The sequence below is a fragment of the Dromaius novaehollandiae genome, chromosome 3, assembly GCF_036370855.1.
Source record: "Dromaius novaehollandiae isolate bDroNov1 chromosome 3, bDroNov1.hap1, whole genome shotgun sequence".
NCBI classification, from domain to species: domain Eukaryota; kingdom Metazoa; phylum Chordata; class Aves; order Casuariiformes; family Dromaiidae; genus Dromaius; species Dromaius novaehollandiae.
This window is the reverse complement of record NC_088100.1, coordinates 128,444,604-128,461,895: the sequence shown is the minus strand read 5'-3', so window position 1 is coordinate 128,461,895 and position 17,292 is coordinate 128,444,604. Positions and strand designations below refer to the sequence as shown.

General features: G+C 40.5%; 1 protein-coding gene across 5 annotated transcripts in view; it reads right to left on the bottom strand.

Annotated features, from left to right (window-relative positions):
• Positions 1–210: 210 nt before the first annotated feature.
• MAP4K3 (mitogen-activated protein kinase kinase kinase kinase 3) overlaps positions 211–17,292 on the bottom strand; it is an 81,073-nt gene continuing 63,991 nt past the window's right edge. For 3 of the 5 annotated variants that reach the window (XM_026110431.2, XM_026110429.2, XM_026110430.2), the window contains 8 exons: positions 15,414–15,472; positions 12,764–12,867; positions 12,113–12,284; positions 9,404–9,472; positions 9,193–9,285; positions 7,553–7,623; positions 4,569–4,624; positions 211–1,596 (listed from right to left, as the gene is read on the bottom strand). In XM_026110431.2, coding sequence (XP_025966216.1) covers positions 1,509–1,596; positions 4,569–4,624; positions 7,553–7,623; positions 9,193–9,285; positions 9,404–9,472; positions 12,113–12,284; positions 12,764–12,867; positions 15,414–15,472 — 712 coding nt within the window. In that variant the 3' untranslated portion in view covers positions 211–1,508. Of the gene's footprint in view, positions 1,597–4,568; positions 4,625–7,552; positions 7,624–9,192; positions 9,286–9,403; positions 9,670–12,112; positions 12,285–12,763; positions 12,868–15,413; positions 15,473–17,292 lie in introns of those variants that run through there. The other 2 variants (XR_010388673.1, XR_003260789.2) reach the window with 2 other exon arrangements.

Sequence of the window (17,292 nt, the reverse complement as noted above, 5' to 3'; positions counted from 1 at the left end):
AAAAGGGTAGTAATACCTACCCTCTAGTGCTAGCACAAGCCAAAATTCAGTTGAGCCCCAGCAGTCTGACCTTTCATACATTCAGAATGCCCAGCTTCTCTGTTTGGCACATAAACATTTAATAGGAGAATTCAAAACTCTGTGTGTTCCATCAGCATGTTAGTCTTAGGTGGAAATTAGTGCAGGTGGTAATCTACTTATACAACAACGTGTTAAAAAAAGTTTATTTTACATTATATACATTAGGGAACATATTCCAAAGCATTACCAATCACAACAATAATGCAGGCCATAAATCACTTTAAATTTAGTTTGTTTTTAGTGTATATTATCACAATAAAATATAAAGAACATATACAAAAAAAGGAGTCAAATGTGTGCATTTTGGTAAAACTTGGCATTTACATACTCCATTGGAAAATAGCAATCAAAAATACTTCTGATCAAAACTAAGTTCCTGTGATGCGTAGTAACCATTGTATTGTTTGAATGAGGTAGTAACTAAATTATTTTGGCCATGTGTTAACACCCTAAATCAAGAAAAGTGTGAAAATGGTTAAGGCCAAAAAAAGTCAAAATGACAAGATCTTTGAGCCATTTCCACAATGTGGAATGTTGCTACTTTTCATTGTGATATGAAGCTATTTAGTAAGATGAACAGTAATACTAATTTTTAACCATTGTATACACTAGTAATTCAAACACCTATTGCAGTGTTACAGCAAGGTACCACTATTCTGGGACTGACACCCATCCAGGAAGTATTGTTTTCAAGCATAGAGAAAGAATCATAAAGAGAGTTTTAATTAAATATAAAAATACAGGTGTTTAACTGGTTTGTTTCACAAAGAAAACGATCCAAGTAAACTAAAAAAAGGAACTCTGAAGCCCAAGTCATATCCACAAAGTCACAGCTTACCTTTGTGACTAAATACATCACATCTCAATACGTTGTGCAAACATGAACACCAGTGTGTTGCATCAAAATTAAAAACAAGATTGTAATCTGATTACAGCCTTGGTTACAATTTCTAAAAGTTAAGATTTATTTGTATTAGTAAATTACATATAATAAAATACAATAGTGTTGTTAAATGTACTATATTTGTTGCTAGCATCCCACTTTATAATAAACACACGAGAAGTCCTTAAAATAGTACCCCGATTTCATTTTTGCATCCTCAGTGACTTTTACATCTGTACAGGTAAGACACTTGTACTTAACAGGAGGACCACTATCTACATAAGGTCAGTGTAGGTCTTCAGCAAGAAGTTTCACTGAAAAATACTGCGTATGTACAAAGATTACATAACAGTAAATTAAGCACTTCTGTGGTATCTTAATGCTAATGTGTCCATACCACAAACAATTCTCATCTTCCTCTCATGCCACAATAAATTATAAAGTAACTGAAGTCGGGTTACTGCAGCTTTTGTGCATTTTCAGCCTGCCATGAATGCTGCAGCAGGAGTGTTATCTTGTCATGGTGAGTTGCCATGCACTGTTCTCAGTAACTGTTCTCATGCCCTGCCAGGATATATAAATTGCTGTTGGCTGTTGGGTTATCTGTTGGCCTGCTCTCCAGCACCACGACCCTAGGAGAAAGAAGAAAAAAAAAAAAAAAGAAAAAGAAAAGTCACAATAAGTCAAGTAATCCTTCATTTAAAGGCATCCCTGGATATAGCTGTAAATATTCTTCCCACTTGTTCATTTGACTAGCAGTCATTTCTCTTTCCCTGGAGACCTCTCGTCTAATCCCTGCTCAATCTCAGGGTCCTGTCCAGGCACGGTCAGGGTATCTTCCAAGGATCTCCGCAGCCTCTCCGGGCCACTAGTCCAGTGTTTGACCTCCCCCACAGTGATACTCTCCCCTCTTCTATCCAGCCAGAACTTCCCTTGCTACTACTTATGCCTGTTGTCTCTGGTCCACACCCTTCAGCAGGTGCTTCTGAGAAGGGTCTGGACCCATCACAGCTGCCTGCTTGGGCTCGTGCTTTCCTGGAGCTTTGCAAAGCTAACCTGCTAATCAGACGCCAGTCCTGGAAGGCATTAGCCCTTTACTGAAAAAGGAGAAAAGTTATCCTCTCTCCTCTCTCTCAGATGGTGTGCCCAATAGGAAGTACAGGAAGTTTTTCTGACAGAGGCTTATTTTGCAACTGAAAAGGCAGCCCTGAGTTAGACACAGCCCGTGTTTTGTCTTGCTGCCAGAAACGACGAGAAGGGAACTGTGCCTGCTGTGTTGTACAAGACCTGTGTAGGGCACACTGGACCACTCAGAAAGGTAAGCTTGTGTGTGTAAGACCTGGGCATGTATATCGCACCACTCAGCACTGCACACTGAAAGAACTACATCCAGACCACTCTAAGAAGAACATAAAGGATCACTGCAGTCACCCTGAACACTCACTGAAGGCAAGCATATCAACATAAGGGAGAGTTGGTTGCTTCACCTGTCCTTGGCCATTGGACATGACAGACCCCAAAAGTTGACTCTTCTGCAAGTTTCTCCCTGAGCCCACATATTCCATGAGGGATCACTAAATCCACAGAAACTTCCTCCAGCTCTGAAGGTCTCAGAGACACAAAGTCTTGTAGGCTGAGATAGTCTCCAAGGGAAGGATCACTACATGCATAGTCTCCTCTCATACTCTTTTCTTGGTACCAACTTTTGGCCAGCACTGGAGGCAGGAGACTGGGTTAGCTGTATCTACACTACAACTGGAAAGACCATAAAGACCATCCTAGATCAGACCATTGTCTTCAAAGGAGGGAAATTACTCAATTTCACAACCTATTCAAGATGTTTAATCAGGCACTCAAACTGCTGAATGGACCAGGATATATAAATTGCTGTTGGGTTATCTCTTGACTGTTCCTGACCAAATTCTGCCCCACAAACACTGAAGAGTGAAGGTAGAAACTGTGGGAAATTCAAATCCATCTAACTATTGTGAATTCAACCAGGAAGAGGTTGCTTGCTTTAAAACTAATGCTCAGAAAATCCAGGCTCTGCTTGACATGCTGTAAAAGAAATGACATCTCATACCACAGGGCATTCCCTGCTCGCTGAGAGAAAGCAACAGGCAAGCTCTTATCACACTGACATCAGTGTTTTGGCTTCTCAGAGCCCCAGTTCCTATGAACCAACTAGGAAGTGACACGTGTTACTGGGGAAGGTTTCAAAGCTAAAGTATGAAATATGACAGTCCTGCAAGCGAAATGATGTGTGAAGAAGGTGGAATTAATATTTATTGCAGTGCAAAATCTTTCAACATTGCCTCAGATTTAGGAGAATATTAGCGTAAGCTGGAAATAGATGGACCAATAATTAGAGAAGAAGCTATTTTTTCCAAGGCAATGATCTGCAATGTGACATTCCATTCTGAAGTCAGACTTGTTTTTAAATTGAGCTGCACTCTCTCTCAGCTAAGAGAAATGGCATAATAAAGCTGTGCTCCATACACACCTCACTGAGAAGTCAGCAATGAATGCATTTAGTTACGTTTGCATTACATTACATGCATTTAGTTTTGATGCATTTCGTTTTGCACTTAGTTACCCATTATCAAAAAGCTATCAGGTATTGCAAATAAGGCAGAACCCCCAACCTCCAGCCAGCAAAAACAGCTGTAAGGTAGCTAGCTGATAAAGCCATGGTGCTATTTAATACTGTTGATGTTATGGACTATTACAGAGTTGTGCATCAAGCTTGGACAAGCAGATAAGGGGAGAGCCTTTGGTTGATGGGAAGCTTCTCAGTGGTTCTGAGATGCCACACGAAGGTGAGGATCTCTCTGAGTGGTGTAAGACAGAGGCAATTCTCAGCAGAAAAATGAGTGTCTCTGCTCTGTGTATGAATATGTTGCTGGTGAAATTGTCACGTCAGCACACACTCCCCAGAAGACAGAACATCTGCTGTTTTCATGACTGTTAGAGAAGTACAAAGTTCGACAACAGGGCAGAGAAAGTTGAGGAAGTCAGTGACGCTCCTAAAATAGCGGTTACTGACTAGGCACGCCGATATCTGATGGGTCAGACAGAGGCACAGTGTTACAGTCCTGTCAGACAGACACCAAAGAACAGCTACACTGGGGATTATGAAGGGCTCTTGAACACCTGAGCTGTCGTGTTGGGAGAACAACAGTTAGAGCTCCTTTCTGGGGGAAGAAGTGAGATATTTACATTATGTATTTTCTGCATTTGCCTCAAGAGGTAGATCCTGATTGGCTGCTGCAGCAGAGCATCTGAAAAGTGAAGATTTTACCAAGTTGAACGCAAAAACTTCAGTGCAAAAAGGAAGACATTCCCAGAGACTTGTGATTGCAGCCAAATACGGCCTTACTATTGAGAATGAGTACCTTCTGGAAGCCCACAGGCGATATCTGTATTCATTTAAGAGGAAAAAGAAGTAAACTTAAAGGGCTGAAAGGCATATATGCATGCAAAAGGAACGAGTAAGATGGCTACAAAAGGGATCACAAGAAACAAGAATACTTTTAAAAGGTAGGTGGAAAAGACGACAGATTATTCTTCTATTTTAACATGCTATCTTCAGTTCTGTTCATACCTGTCAGATCCCAGAAGCCTGAATATCCTGGTATTATCAGAAATTTCTTGTGTGATCTAGACAACAAAAATAAGACAGGTATTTATGTGTGAAATGCATTAAAAAAAGTTAACCTAGAGAAAAGAATCAACCATGGCTGATGTTACAAATTCACTGCTGACTTAAGTCAGCTTAGAGGATTTAAAATAACTGTCACTCTTAAATGAGGACTAACAAGATTTTCTGTAACTCCTGCCACATTACGTGAATTTCTCTGGTAGCAATTGGAAGCATGACAACAGGGCTCAGCACTGCCCTGCCACAGCATCTGAGCTGCTGGTGCAAATCTCTTTAGAGCCATGAATGAAAGAGGTATCCGTGGGGCGCAATTTGTCTCACTCTACAGCAGATATCCAAAACAGTCAGGTAAACTGCACACCAAATACCTACACATTTCATTTAGATTCTGAATCATAGTATTATTGCAGGAAGTTCATATTCTGAAAAAGCTTAACAGAGAAATATAATCTAATTTGTGGCACTTATGCCCATTGTGAAAAGAAAACTTAATATTTTGACATTTGAGAAATAGTGTAAGAGCTTTGTTTACTACAAATGACTTGTACTACTGTGATAAATCTTTATGATTATGTGAATGCCAAAGCACCAAATAGCAAGTCAAGTCAAAGCCCAGTGCACACTCCAAAGGATATCAAGTCACCATGCCAGCAGGCAGCACTGTTTACAAAGCTCCCTTTCTACACAGCCACTTTTCACATCTTTGAGAACAGAAGCGACTCTTCTTTCCTTCCCAGATCCTAGCAGGTTTAGCTGACTTAGGGAATTCACTTTTTGCACAAAGGACTTCAAGAAAAGTTTTAATTCACAACAATGAACTTCCACACTTCCGTGTTTTTTTTTTGGGAGGGGGGGGGATTCAGTCTGAACAATCTTGGCACAAATTCTGAGAGTTTTGTCTCAGAATTCACACAGTTCCTTGTTGTTTCATTCTTCCCATTGAATCAAGCCACTGTGGAAGGTCACAGTTGTGGACGGAAAAGGTGAAGTAACTTTACAAACAGCTGAAATCATCCCCAATTAGATTTACCAATATTAGAATAGAGAATTTGAGCTAATAATGCGTTCAAAGACAAATGTGTTGCAAAGTTAGGTTAGTTAGGTTTTTACACAGTAAAAATCCCCACAAGTAATGAACATGGCCAAGATTTGAGTCCAGAAATGCAGGCCTTTCACACTTGCAGATGAAAATGGGTTTTTCTTAGTAGTTGTAGCAACCAGGAGAGGTAAGGATTTTAACAAGGCCTGAGAGCTTACCCTAGAGGTGTTCTACAGAAAAAAAGTCTGGGTTGGCTTTCTTTCTGACATTTTGGTCTTGCCTTCTGTTCTTCATTTAGGTGCTGGCTTGACAATAACAAAGCAAGAAGACAGCGTTCCTTATGCTTACATAAACAATATAAAGCATGCACTTGCACTGCAGCACCCTGGGGCACATCCTCTCACAACTCGATCAGAGGTACTGAGTGCCAATGGGTGGAGCAATACACTGAGACTTGCAGAATGCTGCTAGCAGCACTCTGGAGTTGGAGAAAAGCGGAGAGTCATCATCTCCTCCTCGTGGTCTGTGCTAAGAGCAGGGGTATTGCAGTTTACCATTATGGTAAACATTCTTGGGAGACGGACAACCATGTCTGGTGAGCAAATATACAGATGCCACAAAAAGCATTTGTAAACTTAGAAATAAAGGGTATTCGGACTCTAGTCTCTAGTCCAGCTTCCCACAAAGAGCAGGATTACTGTTAGCACAGATTAGGTCAGCTGTGGCTTTGTGTAGATAAATGTAATTGTGTAATAACGTGGAATATCTAAACTTGGCATGGTGCGAGCGTACGGGTACCTTAAAATACTGTTAGCCATAATGAATTCAGTCTCTCCAGCTGATGCAACACTGATGAACTAATTGGCAAAGTTTGTAAATAATCTTTAATGACCAAATCAAGAGAAATCAAGAGATTGAAATCCAACAAAACACAGTGCTTCCACCAATATGTAGATTTGCAACAGGAAAAAAGGTATAGGATAGATATAATAGTTTAACTATGTTTAAAACTCACGTGCAACTGGCTGAAAAACAGGACTGCACAGAAATTTTATAAAGCACAATCTTTAGGTCAGCCTGACACTGTTCTCCTGAGAGTGCAAAATCTTGTGAAAGTTGGGTGCTAAAATCTTTAAGTGACTCAGGAAAATTATCACGGAGGAGACCAAGAACAATGAGCAACCACTGTTTGGCACTGTGACAAGAAGCTGGTCTTTGAAGCAATTTAAACTGAAGATTAATGTAACCAAGACTTAGCCTTGGTTACTTTTTAATGGCACCAATTCTGCTGCTGCTTTCTTCTTGGTATGTTAGACCTGAAAGGGGTTCCCAGTACAGCTTCATCTCAGCTGCAGCCTTGCAGCATATACTAGCTCAGCTCATTTCCCAACTGCAGAGGCACCACTCACCACTATTACCGATTATGTCATGCAGCTTTCTTCAACAGAGTGCAAAGGAGGACTAACACTTATTTCAATCACGTGTGGCCAATTTAGCAGAAAAAAAACTCCTGGCCTAAGCCAATTTCTTTGGGTTGGCTGGATTCTCCGCTGTCTCCCTCCACCTATGCAACGTGGGCATAATATCCCACCAAGTCAGAAGGACACTGTGTCCAACTTGGCTACTTTATGCAGTTTTCCACTAGGGAGGAATAAAAGGATCTTTGCTCTAAAGAAATATTTTAACATTTACACTTTCATCTTTGGAACAGCAGGTCTAATTCATTTCTGGCTTATGAAGCATGCTTAAAATGAGACTCCAGCTTCCAGGTCTAACCTAGGATGTTACTGAAATGTTTTATTCTTTTTCAAATCACAATGTTATCTATTTATCTTAAACTTGGGTTATAATATAAATACTAGAAATTGAAGCAAAACGCAGCACTCACCTCGTTAGATCTAAAACTCCTTCCTTGCATTCCATGTTTCCAGAAGGCTAACACACTGTCTTGTAGACAGACTGGTAGAAAAAGAAGACTAGAATCAGATATAATGTCAGCTCATTCTTTTAAGGTGAAAAGCACAGCATTGCAATTTTGAAGTTTGTGCAGACTGCAGAAGGTCTTGGAAGAACCACTGCATCTGCCTCCATAGTAGTTCTGTTTGTATATGTATGTATATTAAAAATATTTTTAAAGAAGAGTAAGGTTTACAAATAATCACACCCAATTAGAATCTTTCTAGTTTAAAAAAAAAAAAAAGTCCCTTCCTCTAAACAGGAACCTCCTTATTTTAATGTTAAGAGTAAAATGTTAATTGAATTTTAGCAGAAAAGTTACAGGGATCCTGCAGTGATGTTTCATTTTACAAGTAACTATTGGCTTATACAGTCCTTATGTAACAGCAGCGGGAAGTTTTAGGGAGACCTGCTCTCCCCAGCCCTGCCTTTGTCACCTAAATAGAATGATGCGACAGGCACACCTGCATTTTAATCCTGTGAAAAGAAATGGGTCTAGGGCCTCCTCAGAGACAGCAGCAAATGCGTAGGTCACCAGGAAGAGTCTGTCCTGCTTGCAGGGATGCAGGAAATGGAACAGAGCTCTTCAGAGACACTGCCAGGCCAGAGCAGGACGCTGGTACCTCATTTATGACGAGGTGAGAGAGGACCACAGCATGTGCAGAGTTCCCACAGTGAGCTGATTCAAGTACACTTACTCCTTCCTTCCCCCGTTCCTAACCAACGGGAGGCATAAAAGCAATGTTTTCCATGACAGTGTCTTTTTTCTGTCTTGTTCTCTGTGGGAGATTATGTTTGAAGTACCCAAAGCTTCAAAGCGTCTCTTCAGGGAGAAATTCCCTCCACCTCCCTATTATTTTTGTTCCCACCGTTCCTCTCGTTCTGGTGCTACTCTCCATTGTGCACACATCCTTCCTCAGCCTTCTCTTCCCCTTCTGGCTCCAAACTATTTCCTTCATGCAATTTCTTCCTCCGATCACCTCCTACCCTTGGGTTCCTCTTCTCATCCTCTCTAGGAACAGACTGGGACTGGAAATGCCTTCAGCTCTCCCAAAGATCTCCCAACTCTCTACCCATTGCCATCTCTAGAGTTGGAAAAATACCAAAATGAATGTATCCTGTCTTTCTGTTTCACAAATTAATTCACTTTGATTCTTCCCAAGAAAGCAACTAGCCTCTTTTTACATAGCGTGACATGGTGTATGAGCTGCTTTTTAGAAATGGACTGTGCGAACACACATGCAGAATGAATCGGCCATGAATGATTCACAGACTTTGAGCAGGTTGTGTTCAGGTTTTCCTTTAGAGGCCGAATGTCTCCCTTAGAGACTCCATGTCTCCAGGCTGTTTAGCCTAACCAGGGAAAACTCCGGGGTTACTGCTCTGTTTGCTCTTGGGGAAGCACATGGTACTGTGTACTGAACCTTCCACTGAGCCTTCTGACACAAGGGAAATGCATGAGTTAATGTGTTTCACATGTCAAAGACTTGACAGTTAGCATCTTTAATTCTGTACTGTAACACTAAATAAGAGAATCAGGACAGTCAATGTGAAGACTGAAATCCAACTTACCTATTGATTCAATTTGAAAATCGAATGTGAGCTCCGATGACAGTTTTCGGCTGGATTTTAACCTGCCTTGTAGATTCACTATTTTTATGCAGCCTAGGCAATAAATAGGATGTGTCAACCAACAATTAATCTTCAGCATATGGCCTAATTTGAAGACAGACAGTATGCATGTACATGCATATGTATATATTTAGTTGGTTCTAAAACTTACAATCCAAACACACCAAAATGGTATCTCTCTCCAGCTGTGTTACATGTACAACACTTGTCTCTGTAGTGTCTATAAAAAAATGACAGTGTTAGTTTATAACATAAATTACCATGAAATTTGAAATGGAAGTTCTAGAGTTTGAGACAATTTAATGGGTTAGTGTGTTTTTATCTACTGAAAATCATCATCTTACCAGTGACATTTCTCTTCTCTTACAAAGGCATGTCCACTTATCCAACATGTTGACTGTGACGGGAAAACTGAAGCTGTAATATTAAAGTATGGACTTAATCCAGCCTTTTCTGAGCCATGTCACAAAAGCAAACTCACATGTACATTGTTGTCCTTTAATTATCTCTTGGATCTCTTTTAATATCGCTGTTGCAAAAAAAAATGCGTGCGTCTGAGACTGTCCACACTAAACCTGAATGCTGTTTCATTTCATTTTTGTTCTACCTTTATTTCTAAATCTTGCTAGGGACTTTTATATTATTACTCAATCCTTGCTGCTATTTTCAGACTTTCCATCCCCAGATTTTACAATATGGGGGAATATTTTTCCTTTCTCCAAACTCTTAAAAAAAAGGGTTATCTTTTCTTTCTTCTGAGTTACAGCTGCAGCAGTCTCCATCACAGAAAACAAGGGGATCTGACCCACAAGTGATCAGTGGACATGTCAACTCAAAAGAGAAGTGTGATTGCAGTCTGTTTGTTAACATTAAAATTACACAAAAAGCAGCTCTTACTAATTTGGCATTGATGCCAGTGATTCTGCAGGCATTCTTTCATACAGAAAAGAGTGAAACTCATTAAATCTGTTAGAGATGAGAAATTAGGGCATGTTACCTAAAATACAAAAGCAGCTCTCAGTTGAACAATGAAATCCATAGTCCTGTTGAGAAGCAAAAAACTCCCCAAGTGGGATGGCAGAAACGTGTTACCTGAGATGGTCCCTTCCTCTCTTTTTGGCATTTGATGTCTTGGAAGGTATATATTTGTGGTCTTTTTGTGATCAATTTCTAATGCATGACTTTAACCAAAGGTGGATACAGCCACGATGAAAGCATGCAAGAGAAGGATGGGAGTATATACATCTGTGCAACCACAGTGATGTGCGGAAACATGCACTGCACTGGCTGAAGCTAACGAGAGGGAGAAGAATGGGAGAAAGCAAGCCCTTGCATTAAGTCTGGGCCTGCTAATATAAATAACAACCTTTTTTTTTTTAATGTCTTTATCAGACATTTACAAACAAATACTAAGAGTCAGACAAAGAAAACAACTATTTGATGAAAGCTATTTGTGACCACATGGTACACACTTTCCTCATTCAAAAACACTGAAATTTTGTTTGCTTGCTCTATCTCCATCCTGCCAGCAGGGGACAGGAAGAAACCAATATAACCCAAGGGTTTAAATTAGCGTCAAACAAATAGGAGAAAATGACAACATAGACACAACAAGAGAACACACAAATGATCCAAGAAGCTAAAAGTATTTAGGAAAGCACAATGCAGTGTTAAGTGAACCACGTTAAAAAACATGGGAACCAGGAAGGTATTATTGTTCTTGTATTTACACGCTGATGAAGACAATACTGAAAGAAGAATGACAACAGGACATTATAGTTCAAAGAGTTTTTCTTCAGTGTGCTACTTTTACTGACTCAACTGAAGTCACCTAGTTACAGAAATACATGTATAAGCTTGAAAATACAATGCACTAACTTTGAAGTCGTAAGTGCATTAATTGGCCATCCACTGATCACTTTGTTTTTTGCAGCTATTCTTTAAACTGTATCAAAATCTGATAAGTACTTTTTAGCAGCAAGAAAGCAGGCCTCTTTCTAGTGGAAACTGTACTTTTTAGTGAGTTCCACAGCATCCAATCAGCTGGATCCATGCATATGTATATGCCAGGACAATGCTACTTACAAATTCACCATGGATCAACAACGGAATTCTGTGTTATTTTCTCTGTGCCAGGTAATAACTAATTTATTTACTGCTTTTAAACCTGCAAGCTAGGACTGGGGTCCACTCACTAGTGTAGTCGGTTTTAAAGAGAACCCTGCAAATCTAGAAACATAATTCTTAGCACACTTCCTTCTTAAGACAGTTTCTACTGTTGCTTAGGTGGTGTCTTCCTCACTCATACAGCACCCCGACCAGCGATGGACAGGGGCTTAGTTTCCTGCTAGTTCTTTTCTCATTCCACAAACATCGCAAGAATAGAAACACTCCCTCTCTCTCTTTCTAAGCAGTAGGCCGAGAACAGCATTTTTAACCTTACTGGCTTATTGCAGCAGAGCCAAACCACACCTAGAATGATTTTGAAAGAAATTGCTCAGACTGAAATTGTATTCAAATCTCTTAAATGAATAAAAGCCACGGTGCCAGGCTAGAGCACAGAACAGCACAGTGGATAAGAGGCATGTACAACCCGATTTATGGAAATGCCAAAGAACCACAATTTTGTCCTCTGTTATACTCGAAAACTTAAAAAGTCAAATTTAGTGCAACAGTAGAAACATCCAAAAAAGGTAAAGGTGCAACCAGATATCCCCCTTAAACTGGAAATTTATAATGATCACTTAGCTTTAATGATACGACCATTAGTTTCCTTAGAGGAAACTGTAACTTTCTGGTGTTTCAGCTATAATAAAAGAGCAAGGAACATTTCTGAATGCAATTACTGTAGCACACAAACCTGTTTCTGTAAACCATGAGGAGGTAGAATTTGGGTTGACAGTCTCAAACTTCACCACTTGGTTGAAGTCTCTCCCTCTACTGACACCAACACAAACTAAAGGGAATTCCTGCTCGGGGACTACCAGCATTTCAAACAACCTCAGCGGACAAGGTACAGGAAAATCTATGTGCTGGATTAAGAAACAAAAATAAGTGTTAGAAGAGAAACAAGTAAAAAGTTTAGTCTGAGTTGCTATAAGACATTTAAACAGCACAGTAAGTTTTATCCAGTACATTTTGTAACGTTAAGTTTACTTCTTCGGATAACAGTAATTGATAGATGCAGAACGTCCAAGTTGAAGATTATGGAGCCTTCATGCCAATGTGGTTAAAATGGACAGGATCTGTCTTTAATCATGTGCTTTCCTTGTGGCTGCCCATAGACAAGAGCACGATACCCATCTTTGCTCTCCCTAGCTATAGGGCCGCTTTACTTCCCAGGTTGATCAAGTCATAGCAGCTGCAGATGTTTAAATAGTTATTTCCAACGTAATTTAACAGAAGCCAAGAGAATTAACACAATAAATAGCTATTACTAATTCTTAACAAATCGCAAGATAAATACAACAGAAAACCAGCAGAAGAGTGTTTCACCTCATCGTAATATTACCTTGATTAGCATAAATTTTTGCATTGGTTCAACCCATTCTAACAAAACAATGCTAGACTGTAGTGCTCCACAAAGGTACTTGTGACCCGTGTAAGGATTCCTCACTGCCAAAAAAGGAGAGGTAAAGTACATTAGTATACTGAGCAAATACAGCTTGTAAACCATTTTCAACTAACAGTCCATACAGTTCTGGAAAATAAAAGCCTCACCCTAATCCTTTATAAAAGGAGGCTGCTGAAAAGTCAACATCCACACTATGGTGGCAGTGAGCACGTTGAAACAGGGGCTGCCCTTCCCCAGGGCGTAAACAGCTAGTAGCTGGTGCCAAATAAGCCATAATAAAGTTTAGTGTTGTTTTTTTAAATTGGTAGATGGGATTTACTGCTCTAGCCAGTCTACAAGCTAGGTCTACGCATGCACTTTAAGTATCTCCCTCCACTATATTGGTTTGCCTAAGCCATCTCTGAGAAGCTGTTAAGAGCTTATCACAAGAAGCTGTTTAAGAACGGCTTTTTCTATGAGACACTGACTCTTCTCCAGCAGGAACTGAACAATCACTGTCATTTAGGAATTGCTCAGCTGCCTTTCAGGCACTCTCATTGCAGGTCTGAGAGCCAAGTACTCTGTATTTCTGATGACCACTCGTTCAGATCAGAAGGAAACCCAGTTTTAAAGTGACGTCATCAGCTCCCACTCAACTGCTCTCGTTATGCTGTTTACCAGAGCTCAAGTAAAAACTGGAGAAAAGGCACTAAAAGTTGCAAAGCTGAGCACTGAATAGCCAAGAAATGCCAAAGTCAGTTTTACAACCTTAATTGTACAGACCACACAGTAACAAGAAGATTTCATTCCTTAAGCGCTGCCAGCATACCTGTTGTATAAGATGAACAAGTTTTTACTTTATGCCTCATGCAGCTATGCCTAAAGATCTGATTTTAAAGCACAATAAAACAACCTTGGGCCACTAGGGAATTAACAGTGCAATTCAGATAATGAGTCTCTACCACAATACTAGCTACATAAATGAAATACGCTCATGCTGTTCTGTTCCCAGGGAAATTCACTGGCCAGCCACCAGCACTTTAGACAGCAAAGCTTAGTTACACGAATCTGATTTCTCGCTCAACATCAAGCCAACTGCAAAATGCAGGAAATAACACTTGGTGCGACCCTTAGTAAGGCTGAACGCAGCAGCAGAAACTACAAAACGTGCAATTATCAACACCAGTAAGCTGCAGAAACAGGACCAGAAGTTCTGGTCTCTCTCTGCCTCCTGCGGCACTGCAGCTTTTCCCAGGCCTTATATTTATGCTGCTGCCAGGAGTTGAGACTCAGGCTGCACACAAGTAGGGTAGTACAGGGGGGCCAGGGGATCTAACCTCTCCACTCAGGCCCATCTTTTGCAGCTGCCTACGTTGCCATCATAAATTCTCACTTAGTGCCTATCATGCAAGAAGCACTACAGACCGACTAGGTTCAGCTATTTCTGAATGCCAGGAACAGCAAGCTCCCCCTCCGTTAGCTACGCCAAGTCCCACGGCATGCTTGTTCAGCTCCAGGCCAGTTTGTACACAAACCTTAAGATTACGGAGGAACGTACCACCAGCCTTCTCATTTCATAAGCAGAGACCTTAAAACATACTGTCTTTGAAATGACCTTCCATGTCAGAAAGCCAGAGTTTCTATCTACTCTGATTCCCTCCACTCCCCAGGCGACTTCCATCACTGCAAAGGCGTGAGAGGCCGAGGACTTTTCCTTTCATCAGTCCATTAACATTCACAGCTTGACTAGATGCCTCAATTAAGTCTGGGCCTGAATGCACACATATTGTGCGCATACTGTTAACACCCTACCGCACCCTAAAGGATTTGTATCCCAGAAAAAGTCAAGTTTTAACAGGTGAGCTGGACAAAGAAGTGGTAACAAACAAAAAGGATGTTTCAGCAGTGTCTGGGAGATTTTCATCAGGATAAGTGACAGATGGATGCTCACTCACCACTGAGCCTCTGAAAATCTCCTGCATAATACAACTCCTCACAGCAAACGTTTGATTATGGAACACCAGGTGAAACATTTCCAGGGACAAGAGCTTGCCTCCAAGAGATCATGCATAATTACCTTTCCTGGTTTTTTTTCTTCCTCCTTTTTTTAAACTATCTGCTCCTCTCCCCTTTTTCAAACACGTTTTAACACATTGCAGCTGTGACTCTTCAGCAGTTGGCACTCTGAACACACCATAAAGGCTTCAGAGACAACACTGCCCCCAAAGAATTAAAAATACTCCTTGTTTTTATTATCCAATATTAATAATTTGAACTTGTGTGCTAGAAAGCACACTGCAGCTGTTTCTTTACATCAATCTGTCCAGGGAAATCAGGTTTTTCCTACAGGCTGGTTTAAATTTGACACCTGTTCTGCTTCTCTGCATTTCCCAAGAACTGTCTTTAAATATGGAGAGAGAAATGGGAAAGTTTTCACTGCTTAAATGCAAGAACTAATCTGAAGGAGCTCTCTGCCTGGAGACGCGTATTTTCACAACAATGTCAGAAAAGCCTTTTCTTCTGGTACCTCCAGAAACTGACTCAGAAGTCTTAATACTGCTACCATTTGTACTGCTTATTGGTATTTATTCTGCAGATCTTTACTTACCAACACAACACTTCTGACACCACTTAGTGTCAGGAATTTTTGTAGACACTGCAAACTTCCTACAAGATATAAATACAGGGTTATTGGTCAACTAAAACATTGAATGGAATTGCTTTTCAAAAAGTTTTTGGTGGGAAAATCGTATTTGCGCCCACCCCTTCCAAAAAACCTAAAAATATAATTTATTTGTGTATTTCTTCTCCTCAAAATGACATGCCTAGCACGTACATGGGATCCCCCTGTCAGCACTGAGATGCTGCTAAATTCTGCAGCCTTATGAATGCAGTTAAAGGTCAGGAATGGAGAGAAAAGGCACTTAAGCTTTCAAGCATCATTTACCACTGTCTCTTACTATTTAATTATATGTATTTATTACACGTGCCTGGACAGACTACTGGTACTGCCATGATCATTACCCTTTGTAATGCTGTAACTTGTTGCATCTTCTTGTTCTGGATGCTGTACAGACAAAACAAAGGCCATTCTTGCCCCAAGGATATCACAGCTCAAGACAAGACACAAGGACCCAAAGGGTGTGGGAAATGATGCTGTATTGATAGCTTGCTGGGCCACAGTCTTCACAAACTAACAGTTTGAGTGTTGCAAAGTTTTTTTCATTGGCAGCACAGCATGAGTTTTAAGAAAAGAATGTGCAAGACGACAGGAAAGCAGCTTTGCAAGATCTTTTCTTATGGGAAGGGGACACTCCCTGAGAAATCCTGAAAATAACTGCTTGAAAATTTAGCAGATAGGTCAGGGGAGATGGTGTAATCTGCCAGAAGCGAGATTCAGTATTTCTCTACAGAGTAGAAGACAACAGACAGTATGGAGTAGCCTCAATGGGAAGAATAACCGTCTGGGCTGATGCTGCAGCAAAGATGCGATTAAGTGGAGTGACAGGGACTGGCATTACAGTCAAAGTTATGAAGCAGGCACATATTTGCATAGCATTTCAAATGAAGCTGTCCAGAAGTGACTGATAAAGCAGCAGGATTGAGCAGTATGAAAACTGAGTATTGGTCACAGAGCTTGGCCTCAAAGAAGTCACAAAAGGCATGAAAAGAACTGCTCAAGGATGCTTGAGGGAAAGAAGCTGAACAGGAGATGTATCACAGAATTGTTTTCTGCTGCTAAATGCTTGTCTACTAAGTATCATAAATTAAGCTTAGAGCATTTTACAGATGAATATGCTGATCCTCACATAATTACTTTGAATTCTATTTTGCTTTGCATTTTCTCTACAGAAAACTACTTTTAGTTTATCTGCATTTTTCATGCTGCACCATGGTATCCAGGACCCTGCTGCAGAACATGCTTTGTGGTCTGGTAGGAAAAAAATTATTATGCTACCTGCATACTTCAACTTATACTTTTGGTAGTCTGCCTGGCTAATGTTACTCTGACGCCTTACAGCCGGGGGGAAAACAGCAAACTGGAATATCGTATGCATCTGTTCTGTCTTGGAGTGACTTGCACATTCAGGTTGCGCTACATTTTTCCTGGGACGCGACAGGACTGGACAGGAAGTTTCCCGAGTCCTCTGGAACTCAGGTGAGGTGTCATTACAGGCTGAATGTCATCTAAAGCTTTTGCTTACATGCTCCTTGTGATAATTATGGTTATCAGCTCACTGCTGATATGGTCCTCAAGGCAAAGTCACTCAGCCAGAGTTAGTTTGGAAGAGACAGGAACAGAAAGGTGGTGCAGGCACATAGAACACAACAATTCAAACCACAAATTACCTCTTTCTTAGATAATTAGAGTTTAGCTTCTAGAGAGAACACAGTTTTGGGCAAGTGTCGCACCATTAAGTTTGCAGAGGACTGAACAGAAGCCTTTCCTGAATCTGATAATTAAATGCTAATAGGCTGTTAACAGA